This window comes from Arvicanthis niloticus, chromosome 20 (genome assembly GCF_011762505.2).
Source record: "Arvicanthis niloticus isolate mArvNil1 chromosome 20, mArvNil1.pat.X, whole genome shotgun sequence".
NCBI lineage: Eukaryota > Metazoa > Chordata > Mammalia > Rodentia > Muridae > Arvicanthis > Arvicanthis niloticus.
In genome coordinates this window covers 35,612,813-35,625,648 of record NC_047677.1, presented here as the reverse complement: position 1 = coordinate 35,625,648, position 12,836 = coordinate 35,612,813, and the positions used below count along the sequence as shown (strand labels likewise).

The following is a 12,836-nucleotide window of genomic DNA, read 5'->3' as shown; positions in this document are numbered from 1 at the left end:
AGACATGGTGCTGGAAGAGCTGAGAGTTCTACATCCTGATCTGAAGGCAGCCAGAAGGAGACTCTTCTGCAGGCAGCCAGGAGCAGGCTCTCTTCCTCACTGGGTAAAGCTTGAACATAGGACCTCAAATCCCACCCCTACAGTGACACACTTCCTGCAACAAGGCCACACCTCCAAATAACGTCACTTCCCATGGGCCAAACATATTCAAACCACCACATATGTATAACAAGGAATTGTCCTTAAATAAAATGTTTATTATTTATCATCAGTACATTTTTACTTGTAGAACTATTTCATACACTTACATACCTGGGGTCATGTAAAATTTGTTCGTGGGAAGTGAAGATGTCATTAGTGGAACAAGATAGTGTCTTCTGGATTTGACTACAACACTGCACAGCACTGAAGGCAGCTCTGGCTGCCCACACGGGATCGAGGCAGCCAGCATCCTAGCATGGAGTTCATGGAGTAGCATGGAGTGTGAATTTACATCTATAACTGAGGAGATACAGACAGTTGATGGTTGTAGGGGAGAGAGTGAGTTTTCTTTAAAGGTGTGGCATCTGACGGGGCAACACAAAAGTGGATTTGGTGGTTACTGAAGAAAATAAATGATGACATGAAGTTGAAGGGAGTAGGGGAGGGCAGGTTTGGGAGGAGTTAGGGGAAGGAGTGGGTGGTAAATGTGATCAGAATACAGCATATTAAACGCTCAGATAGTTACTAAAATTATTTTGAAACAATGAAATAACCCCATGTATGTCTGTGTGGGGGAAGGGGGCAGTGGGGACCTGAACTTGAACCTTCTTTCTAGGGTGTCTTTTTTTTCTTCATTAATTTATTTATTTATTCACTTTACATCCCAATATCAGCCTTCCCTCCTCCCAGTCCCCCCTCTCACACACAGCTCCTGTCCCCACTCCCCATTCCCCATTCCCCTTCTCCTCTGAGAAGGGTGGATAGTCCCTACCCCAATCATTTCACCCTGGCACATCAAATCACTGCAGGACTTGCTGCATCCCCTCCCACTGAGACCAGACAAGGCGGCCCAGCAAGGAGAACAGGATCCACAGGCAGGCAACAGACATAGGAACATCCCCTGCTCAAGTCTCTGTGGGACCCACAGAAAGACCAAGCTGCACAGCCCTGACACATATCGGGATTGGAGCAAGTCCAGCCCATGTTCGCTCCCTGGTTGATGGTTCAGTCTCTGGGAGCCCCCAAGGGTCCAGGCTAGCCAACTCTGTTGGTCTTTCCATGGAGTCCCTATCCTCTTTGGATTGCCCCAATGCCTCCCCCAACTCCTCCACAAGACTCCTGGAGCTCCAACTAATATTTGGCTGTGGGTCTCTGCATCCACCTCCATTTACTGCCAGGTGGAGCCTCTCAGAGGACAGCCATGCTAGGATGGCAGTTGCTGGATGGCTGCAGGCATCTGGGATTATGGTTAGAGGTATGAACCGGAAGATGGAAAAGGGACAAGGCTGACCTCATGGCTGCTGGGCTGGATGAGGACCCAGCAGGCAGGGGTTTGGGGCTAGGATTTCAAACAAGCTTAACGTTTTGAGGGTGAACATGTATAGGGTTGTACATTGCTCCAAGATCGTGAACATTGTTTTAATTTTTTAATTTAACATCTACATATTTAACACTGATGATGATTTATAGACACCGTTTCATTTACTCGCTGGCCCTCAGTTGCTGGAGCTAATACTCAGAGATTACTCTGGATTTATGAGCAATATCTGCATTAGAAGGTAGAGAAGGGCAGGTAAGGTTGTTTTTGCTGTTAACTATGTGAGAAATTATACGGTGATGGGAAGAGGACGTGAGTCCCTAGGAGACATTTTATAACAAATGTCACTGCTGGTTCTTAAAATGGCATATTACACAATCAGTCCATTTGGTTAAACAATGATACATGCAAACATGTTCTTGTCCCCTTAATAATGATTTATCAATAAGTTAATAAATATCATACCTAGTATGCATTTTAAAGTTTTTTTTTGGGGGGGTGGGGTGGGGAGAGGAAGCAGGCAGATTGAGAAACTGCACTTAGGAAACTGGAGTTGCCCTGACTTGGAACACTGAGCTTTGGTTAGTGAGCAGTCAGTGGGCTCTGGAGAGTTCACTGTCATCTCGATGGTTTAAATGCATCTGAATCATCTAATGAAAGCAGCCAATTTTACAGTGTTCTCATCTAGCTGTCCTGTTTATTAAACCTCTCCTTCCTCTCTAGTGAACACACACACACTTCCACACTCTTGTTTGAGGAAGGTCCTCGAACTGTGGTCCAGAATGGTCCAGAAACTGACTAGGTAAACCAGTTTGACCTCAAACTCAGCAAACGCCTTGTCTTGGCCTCCTGACCTGGTGGGTTACAGGGTAAGCCACCCTGACTAGCTTCCAAGATCTACCTTAAACCAGAGTGAAGGATGACATGTTTACTTACTAAAAACATTTCTTTCAGTGTCCTGAAGCTGGAATCCTGCATTTCACCATCCAGGAGTCTCCCCCTCCGTGTCTCCCGGATTCACTACTAACACTGAACTAACCTGGTTACTGAGGACTTTCACTGTGGAGCGTAGGGTCTTTCTCAGTGTCTCTGGCCATTACCAACAACTTGTTGGCCGCAACTTCCCCATCCCAGGCTACAGTGGACTAGACTGTCACCAGGTATTATTACCATGAGCTCCCGAAAATTAAAAACTGCTTGCCATCAGAACTATAACTCCAGAGGTAAGGATGATGTTCGCCATACTCAGCCACAGACAAGGATTTTTGTTTACTGCATCAACAATGTTTTAACTTATTTTTATGTATTTATTATTATTTAATTAATATATTAACTTATTTAATAAGTTTATTATAATCATTGTTATTAAAACTAACTTCTCATTTTAAAAGCTACTTATGGCCCTTGGAGAAAAAAAATCAGAACATATATATAAATATATATGTAACTATTGGGAAAGAATACTCAGTCATATTCATTCTTATGTTCTGGGTACAGCCAGCATTATTTACATACTAGTCTTGATCAGACTTTTCAAAAATATATCACAAATACTGTTTAGTGAACTCATTGTATTTAAATTAATAATACTGGAACAAATCAACTGGCCACAGGATAGTAAGCCTCTGTGTGCTGGGCATTGTGCTAAGGATTGATTAAACAGTGAATACAGTTCTTTAAAAATTTCCATCTCTGGAGTTTGAGGACTCTTATGGAAGAGTTTGGAGAAGGACTGCAGGCATATCCTGAAGGGGACAGGAACTGCACAGGACGACCATCAGATTCAACTAACCTAGACACTTGGGACTTTTAGAGTCTGAACCATCAACCAGGTATCATACGCAGGCTGGACCTAAGCCTCCCTGCACATATGTAGCAGATGTGCAGCTTGACCTTCATACATGTACATAGTCCTGAACACATACATGTTCATAGTCCGGAACAGGGGTGAGATATGTTCTTCTAGCTGGGCTGTCTTCTCTGGCCTCAGTGGGAAAGGAAGCACCTAGCCCTGCAGAGACTTGATGTGCCAGGATCATGGGGAGGGATACCCAGGGGGCCTCCACCCACTCAGAGGAGAAGGGGAGAGGGGGGAAGGATTGTGGGAGGGGGTGACAGTGAGCGGGATGTAAAGTAGATATAAAAATATCCATTTTCATGTTGTGGGAGAGACTAACAAAGGAAAGAAACAAAATAAAACCAAGAGGAGAGGGCTTCATACTTTTTAGGAACAGAGTTCTTAAAGACAGATGGAGGTGGATCAGAACAGAGGAGAGTCTTATCATGCACTGATTCCATCAAGGCATAGTACATGAATGCATGCACTTCTCAATTACATAAACAGGAGGGTGGAACTGTAGAGAAGCGATCCAATCAGTAATGATTAGGATGAATTAATAATGAATTAGGATAAACTGGGGGTGGAGAGCTGGCTCTGCAGTTAGGAGCACTTGCTGCTCTTTCAGAGGTCCCAAACTGAGTTCTCAGAACACAGTGTAGCTCCAAGCTGCCTCCAACTCCAGCTTCAAAGAGATCTGATACCACTGGCCTCCACCAGGCTAGGCACTCATGGGCTCACATGCACACATAGATGACACACATACACACAGTGTAAAAATAAATTAAATTTTTAAAAATGGGCTAATTAAAAGGTATCAAAAGATGAAAGACACATGGCAAAAAGACATATGCAAAATGACTACCACCACTAGTCATCAGAGGGATGCAAATTAAATCTATATTAGGAGTCCATCTTACCAGAGTCAGAACGGCAGTCCTGAAGAAACAAGTAACTACAGATGCTAGCAAGGATGTGGACAGAAGGTAGCTCTCATGCCCTGTGGATAGAATATAAAGAGATGATACAGTTACTTCAGTCCTGGGTATTTACCAAAGGACCCCAAATCAACATATTCAGACAAACTTGTACGTCCTCTGGAGCAGTTTTCACAAGAGCTAAGATATAGAAACACACTAGGCATCTGTCTTAGTCAGGGTTTCTATTGTTACACAAAACATCGTGGCCAAGAAGCAGGTTGGGGAGGAAAGGGTTTATTCAGCTTACACTTCCACATTGCTGTTCATCACCAAAGAAAGTCAGGACAGGAACTCAAGAAGGGCAGAAACCTGGAGGCAGGAGCTGATGCAGAGGCCATGGAGGGAATGTTACTTACTGGCTTGCATCCCCTGGCTTGCTCAGCTTGCTTTCTTATAGAACCCAGGATCACCAACCCAGGGATGGCTCCACCCACAACGGACCTTCCCCCACCTTGACTACTAATTAAGAAGATGCCTCACAGCTGGATCTCTTGGAGGAATCTCCTCAATGGAGGTTCCTTCTTCCTCTGTGATAACTCCGGCTTGTGTCAACTTGACACACAAAACCAGCCAGTACAGCACCCATCAAAAGAGCGATGGATAAACAGGATGTGGCATAACACAATGTATTTCTTGGTACCCACAAAAGAAGTCATAGTGTTCACAGAAGCATGGATGACACTGAAGAGAATCATAGTAATTATCTTAGGTCAGTCTCCAAAAGACTGTTTTCTCTCTTTCTTTGTTCGTGGGTTGTATGTGAATCCATACAGTCATGTCTGACTAGAGGACATGAGAGTAGAGGCTAATCTGCTCAGGGACACAGGAAACAGGGGTGAGGAAGGGGAAGACAGGGGTGAGGAAGGGAAGGAAGAACTAGGGGTGGGGAAGAGGGGGGACAGGGGTGAGGAAGAGGGGGGACAGAGGTGAGGAAGGGGAGGAAGAACTGGGGTTGAGGAAGGGGAGGACAGGGGTGAGGGAGGGGAGGATGGGGGTGAGGAAGGGGAGGACAGGGAAATATGAGAGGAACGCACTCAAGAAAAATTTTGATTTTTGTTTGAGCTTGGTACTCCAAGTCCGGAAATGTCTTTGCTATTCTTTTTTCTACCTCCCATCTCCAGAACATGTAGACGAGTGGTTCGTGTTTCCTGGACCCTTTATCCTGCTCGTGAAGCATCTTGTAGTGAAATCTATAATTTAAGAAGAATGTAGGGGCTGGAGAAATGCCTCAGCAGTTACGAATGCTTGTTGCTCTTGGTCCCGGAGACCAAATGGAGACTCAAAAACACCTGTAAATCCAGTTCCAGGGGATCTTATGCTCTCTTCTGGCACCTGTGGTCACCAGGTACACATGTGGAACCAGCCATACAAGCAGGCGAAACTTACAGACACATAAGATAAAAATAAGTAGTTTTCAAGGGTTATACCTCAAATTGAGAGGCAGTATTCCATATCTCTCACACATACACACAGATATATCTCTATATCTCTAATCTCTATATCTCTATCTCTATCTCTATCTCTATCTCTATCTCTCCATAATGTATTTTCTCTCTGGCCAGTGGGACCATTCCCAGAGTGAGATCTGGAGAAAGGTCAATGGGTCCCTTGCCATTGCACTCACAGAACCTGGAGCTGTGCGAACAGCAAGCAAAACATCCCTGAGAGGATCAATAAGAGCAGTGTCAAACTGACAGACAAGGCTGGTCCTATTTGTTTTCCTTGGCTCTTGGGCCCCTACATTTTTACAACAGTCATTAAGACTGTGCATTGAATTCTTGGAGATGGCATAATATCTTTATTGGAGTTTATTCCTGAAGCGGCACCTTAACCAGAACCTCCGTGTTCCTTCACTCTTTCCTGGGCGGTGCACTGTGAGGGAAGGCGAACAGGTCCCGTTGTCAGAGGCTCACTACTGTGCCTTTATTGTTTTAGAGAACATCTCCTGAACTGTGCAATATTATCTGATCAATGGATTGGGTGCTCTTGTAATGTAGATGATGATAGTGCTGACTCAGGGCATACAAGCAAGTCAAAGCGAAGTCAGGTTTACATAAAGATCAAAAGTTATGTCTTGGGGGCTGGAGAGATGGCTCAGTGGTTAAGAGCACTGACTGCTCTTCCAGAGGCCCTGAGTTCAATTCCCAGCAACCACATGGTGGCTCACAACCATCTGTAATGGAATCAGATGCCCTCTTCTGGTGCGTCTGAAGACAGTGACAGTGTATTCATATACATATAATAGATAAATCTTTTTTTTTAAAGTTATGTCTCTTCAAAATGTAGTATGTCATTATCATTCAATACTCTCCTGTATGTCTTGGCCAATGTAATATGGCAAGAAAAAGTAATAAAGCTATTTAGGATGAGATGGAAAAAAATAAAATTATTTTCAGGACTCATTTATCTAATTAGAGTCGTAAAGAATTTTTAAAAACTATGGTATTCAAGGGTTCAGTTTACAAAAGCCATAGAATGTGTATCCAAACCATTAGCTTATGGCACTTATATACTAATGCAGCCAAACTACATTTACAAAGTAGATATGAACAAAAATTACAAAATTGATGAACAGCATTCCTGTACTTTAATATGACTATGAGACCCATTATAATAGTTTTGAGATGACTATCCCACTTATTATCCTTCCCCACGTGGTAACTCATTTTTCCGTCTCTCTATTTAAATTCAGACAGCCTTCTGGTTTCAGTTTGTGTCCCAAATAGAAGGTCTCATTTATTTGTTAGTCTTAATCGCTAAGCGCGTATAACAGCGCCTTAAGCTGACCTCACAGGAGAGCAGACAACCTTTCAAATGCAAAAGTGAGCAATTAAATTCTATGACAGGACTCAGTCCTTGCCCAAAGAATCTAGCATATTTTATCAAATTAATGCAATTTAGTCACTCCATCAGAATAATGGACAGGCATTTTAGTGGAGGAAACATATATCCTAGACCAAGGTTCCTATGGTTTTAGCATGTCGTTCCAGAGGAAACCCATCCGCTCAGGGTTTGGTGGTGCCAAGAGCAACCAGAAAGCAAAGAAAGCAGGTGATACCCAAGGGCAGGATAGTCTGTAAAGTCCCCACTCTAGTGAGCTACTTGTTTCAGCTGACACTTTCCTTACGATTGCTTCACACCCTTCAAATAGCCATGAGCCAGAGCCAGGCACCAAAATCATGGAGTGGAGGAGGTCGCACCAGATTCAAACCATAACAACTACGAGAGAGTTGCATACCTTTAACTACAGAGACACCTCACATTAAAAAAAAAATATGTCTGTGGACATTATAGTTTCACGGGTCATGGTTTTGAGAAACAGAAGTGACAACAGACCTGGATAAGACTTAGAGCATCTGATGACTTACGTCCTTTAGTTGGCCAGTAGCCTTGGTATGCTCCATGAGGGTGTGTTTCGTACATCCTAAATGTAGCGTGATCTTGATCCCAATGGATTACATGACGCCCCCATTCCTTTGCAGCTGACACAAAGCATAGAATACCAAGCTTCAGGTTTTGCTTTCTTCCTCTTAATATAAGAAGGAGAGCAATTCACGGGGCACGTGACTTAGGAAAACACAGAAGCTAATGGTTCTGGAAATACTAAACACTCCTTGCTTTACACACACCATGGAAGTAGAACATATCCCATCTAATATTAGACCCTGTGATGGTTATGGTAGCCTTATTTTAGTACTTGGGGAAACACCAGTATTTGAGGCTCAGAAAGATGCAGCAGTATGCGGGATATTACCCAGCTGCAAACCTGGAGTTTGAAACAAGATCTAAGGGAGAGCACTGGGTCTCCATGTCCCAGGGAGTACAGGTAGTATCTTGAATCTTTTCGATTTGTTACCTAAATCCTGCAGCTTGCTGCCCAGCTGAGGGAGCCTCTTAGGATGGCTGTCACATAAACACAGGTGAGGAAGCGTCCTCTTTGGTCCTTGATGCTTCATAGGGAACTGCATTCCACAGCGATGGTTTGGGTTGGTTTGCTTCCTTGAATTTGACACATCCTTTCTGAAATGATTGAACTAGGGCAGCTGTGGAAGGCGACTGATGAGCCAGCAAAGCTAACGTGTTTATTGAGGGGATTTGCCTTTGTAGCAAAGAAAGAGTCCCTTTGAAAATCAAACTTACTACTTTCCCGTAAAACACCCAAGAGGGAAACTGATTCTCTTGGTTCTTCTCCACATTAACCTAGATGGAGCTGTAGATGGCAAAACCCTCTGGATTTAAGGAGACAGCACACTGTTTCGTAATGGATTCGCTGGTGATGGCGTTCCGCTGCAGGAATCAGACTTCCTGGAAAGAATGCTACCTTTGGACTCTTGAATTCTAGAATGCTAGCTTCTCTCTGGTCTCGGTCACTGTCCTCTATATCAAAGGAAAAGAGCAGGATGCCGGCTACCTCACTGGGCTTTCCTTCAGAGATTACATAAGAAGTAGTCTGAAAGGGTCTCAACAGCACAAGACTCCGAAGAGCTCCCATCTTGTTGCTATGGTGGTAGCATCTGGCACTGCAGCATTTAAATACCATGTGTTTTCGATTCTATAATAATTAACCCTATTTCTCACTTGTGAGGAGCTGATTGGACCAAAGATGGGGAACAAGACATCAGAAGCATATGTGTGTGTGTGCGTGCGTGCGTGCGTGCGTGCGTGCGTGCGTGCGTGTATGCGTATGTGTGTGTGAGACTTTGCTCGGCCTCTATCATGAAGTTAGCGTTTGTCTTTATTTTCAAACCCCTACTCCCATCTCTTCTTCTCAAGTTTAAAAGCTCAAACACTTCGGCTGGATTCTTTCAGGAAGACTAAAATGTACTGATTTCAGTTGGGACTGAGAATCCTCACACAGTTCACACAGGAGGAAGACGATGTTCAGAGTGTGTGATTAGCTAAGTGGCATCGGAGAACCAGCTTCAAGAGGGGGAACTTCAAGGAGTTAAACAACAGCAGCCGGTGGTTCCTGATTCTGGCTCTGGGTTGGAACTACAGTGACCCTGAAGAAGCGTATGCTTTTAAAAATGTTTGTGACCCTGTAGGAAAAATTACTCAAAATCCCAGCCCCTGGGGGCATCTATTCCACCTTTGGTTGTTGAGTTCTGGATCAAAACCACACACAGCCTTTATATTTTTAATAAACTTTATCAAGTACAATAGCTGGGCAGCTGTTTATCCGCCATGCTGATAGAATCTATTTCCCCATTGATAACCCTGAGTTATTACTTGCTATTTCCCATGTTCCATCTAGGTTGCTCTTAACTCCCAGTGGGCAGCCTCAGGGCCATGTTTTTATGGCTCAGCTAACCCATGATGGCTTTCCCCTTCTCCTCTCCTGCATTCTTCTTTCATTCCATGGCAGCTTCTTCCTCCTGTCTCTCCGCATGGCCCTCTCTTTCCAAGCACCTGAAACCTCAACCCCACCTATGTCTCTTCTGGCCAGCTACTGGCTCTTGCCATCTTTATTCACCAATCACAATTAGCTAAGGACAGGGTCACTCAGTGTCTTCTGTGTGGACTCTCCCGTCCCTGGGACACCGACAGTCTTGGGGGCCACAAATTAGTATTAGAAGACAAGCAGTTTTAGGCCAACCCACTGTAATGGTTAGTTTTTGTCAACTTGACACAACCTAGATGTGTGTGGGAAGAAGTAATCTCAGTTGAGAAAATGCCACCATCAGATTGGCCATCCATTAGGGCACCTTCCTAATTGCTGAATGATGTGAGAGGGACTAACCCATTGTGGGCAATGCCACACCTGAGCAGGTGGTCATAAGTTCTATCAGAAAGTGAGCTGAGCATGAGTCTGCAAGCAAGCACCATGCCACTATGGCCTCTGCTCTATTTCCTGCCTCCAGGTTTCTGCCATGGTTCTCTTCAGTTGACAGACTATGATGAAGAAGTAAAGAAGGAATAAAGCCTTTCCCCCTCAAGTTGGCAAGCCCAGAAGCAAACTAGAATACCTTCCCTTTCCCTTTCCCTTTCCCTTTCCCTTTCCCTTTCCCTTTCCCTTTCCCTTTCCCTTTCCCTTTCCCTTTCCCTTTCCCTTTCCCCCTCTCTCTCCCTCTCTCCCTCCCTCCCTCCCTCCCTCCCTCCCTCCCTCTTCTCCTCTTCTCCCTCCTCCTTCTTCATACAGTCTTGCTATATAACTCAAACTAGTCTCAAGCTCACGATTCTCCTGGCTCACCTTCCACATGCTGAGATTAAAGGCAGGCTTTGCCATGCCCAGTGGGTCATCCATGTCTCATGGCAAACACTTGGAAAGCTGGGGCATGGAGCAAGTTATTTCTTTTTGATATTTAGAAGAAATCAATCAGGTTTCTGTGTCGTTTGTTCTGTTTGATTCAAAAATCAATAACACCGATGTGTGGCAGAGTAGAGCCATTCAGGAATGTCCCTGGCCATACAAGACTTCTATACAGAAGACTGAAGTTCTCGTCTTTAATATATCCCCTAAATAGGTCAAAGGTTGTTTTTCAAAGCTATGTAGCTAAAACAGACTCATGACTTTCAAATCCCAGTCAGGCGTACTTAATATGCAAAGGCTAATCAGTGAATAATCCTGGCAATCATGTTTGTTCAGAAAACATCCATAATAGTCAATTTCAGTTATTTCCCATCAAAACGAGGTCTCATGAAGTTCTCCCCAACGTAATTCTCATTTAGCGCACACTGCCAGTCGTTCTGTTGCAGATTAAGAACACAGGCTGTACTCAAAAGATTAGTAATTCTCAGCCTTAATTCTAGCTCAGATCCTGAATATAATTAATTCCTTCAGCATTCATACTCTCCTTCTTACATTTGGAAATGTTGAACCGAGCCCCGTTTTTTGTGGAAACTAGAATAAATAATTAAAGGCCTTTTCAAAAAGTAATTAAGAGTCAATTGGCCAAATTGAACATATTAGTGTATGGCGTTTCGTGCTATTTATAAACACCTCTTTATTCCGATTTAAAATTCCCTTTAAGATCCTTTAGAGATTAAGATTAAGAAGATTTCTTTTGGAAGGCTTATTTATTATCAATCTTCTTAAATTCAGGAGCCAAATTATTCTGCCCGCCCCTTTCTACATTCCCCTCCCATTCTCTATTTACATATATCTGTGGAAGTAAGACTTCCTTAAATGAGATCCTAGAGTCTCAACATGCCGTGTGGTGTAACTGTGGGTGAGTATACAGGGTTGCTCTTGAAGAGTCGTTTAGATCACTGAAGATACTGGAAATATTTGTAGTGAGTGACTTAGGGTTTTACTACTGTGAGCAGATACCATGACCAAGCCAAGTCTTATAAGGACAACATTTAATTGGGGCTCTGGTTTACAGGTTCAGAGGTTCAGTCCATTATCATCAAGGCAGGAGCATGGCAGCATCCAGGCAGGCATGATGCAGGAGGAGCTGAGAGTTCTACATCTTCATCCGAAGGCTGCTAGCAGAAGACTGGCTTCCAGGCAGCTAGGGTAAAGGTTGTAAAGCCCACATCCACAGTGACACACCTACTCCAACAGGGCCACACCTTCTTCTTCTTCTTTTTTTTTTTTTCTTTTTTTTTTCAGATCTCTTACTGGTCTTTTTTCTTTTTTCTTTTTTTTCTGTATTCTTTTTTTTCTGTATTCTTTTTGTTGTTGTTGTTGTTGTTATCAAATCATAATTTTTTCTTTTTAACACAAGGGTTATAAACACAAAAATGCAGGATGTGGGGGAAGGGGATGACACAGGAGCATAGGTGTTCAGGGGGAGTACAGATATCTTTCAGAACAGGGTATCGGCTGGGTGAAGGTTCAGGGGTCAGGCCACTATGACTCTGCCTATGATTCACTTGTCCTTATCTAAGTTGGTACTATCCACCAAGGCTGCCTATTTACAAGGTCTATGACTACTCAGGCTGGTAAATTTCCACAAAAGCTGCCTGTTTACAATAGCTTATAGCCACCTGTTTCAGTGTTTTTCTACAGAGACCCAAGAATTTGTGTTAGCAGGCTTGTATGTCAGGCCTATTGCTGATTTTAGGCTTATGGCTGATTTTAGGCCTTCAGTGTATAAGCAGGGCTGCCCCTGACATCTCCTCCCTTCTCCAAGTATAGAAGGGAGGCCACACTTTCTAATAGTGCCATTCCTTGGGCCAAATATACACAAAGTATATATACATCATAGTGAAGAAACCTATTTACTTCTTAAATCCAGTTTTTACTCAATCCCAGGACTCCTCTCAAATGACGCTCTTCTTTGCAATCCTTCTGTCTCTGTCTTCTTGCATTGACTTGTATCTGTTACCACAGAACTTAGATAAATGCTATTTTCCTATCAGACCCATACTGGATCTCAATTTTGTGTATTAGAATCCCTTCCCCCAGCCCCATGTGCGTCAGAATATCGACACACATCTTAAAGGGCCCCAGGTGATTCATGGTTCACCAGTGTACTGGGCAGAGGCTGGGTTTCACTCATCATTGCTATTTATGTGATGAACACTCAACAAAATGGCTCTAAGATACAGGAAG

At 43.6% G+C, this 12,836-nt stretch overlaps 1 protein-coding gene across 2 annotated transcripts in view; it reads right to left on the bottom strand.

Moving 5' to 3' along the window:
• Positions 1–360: 360 nt before the first annotated feature.
• LOC117724373 (uncharacterized) overlaps positions 361–12,836 on the bottom strand; it is a 72,828-nt gene continuing 60,352 nt past the window's right edge. For both annotated transcript variants that reach the window (XM_076916903.1, XM_076916904.1), the window contains exons 3-4: positions 4,277–4,356; positions 361–501 (exon numbers count right to left, since the gene is read on the bottom strand). In XM_076916903.1, the coding sequence (XP_076773018.1) occupies positions 4,350–4,356 (7 nt within the window). In that variant the 3' untranslated portion in view covers positions 361–501; positions 4,277–4,349. The remainder of the gene's footprint in view (positions 502–4,276; positions 4,357–12,836) is intronic.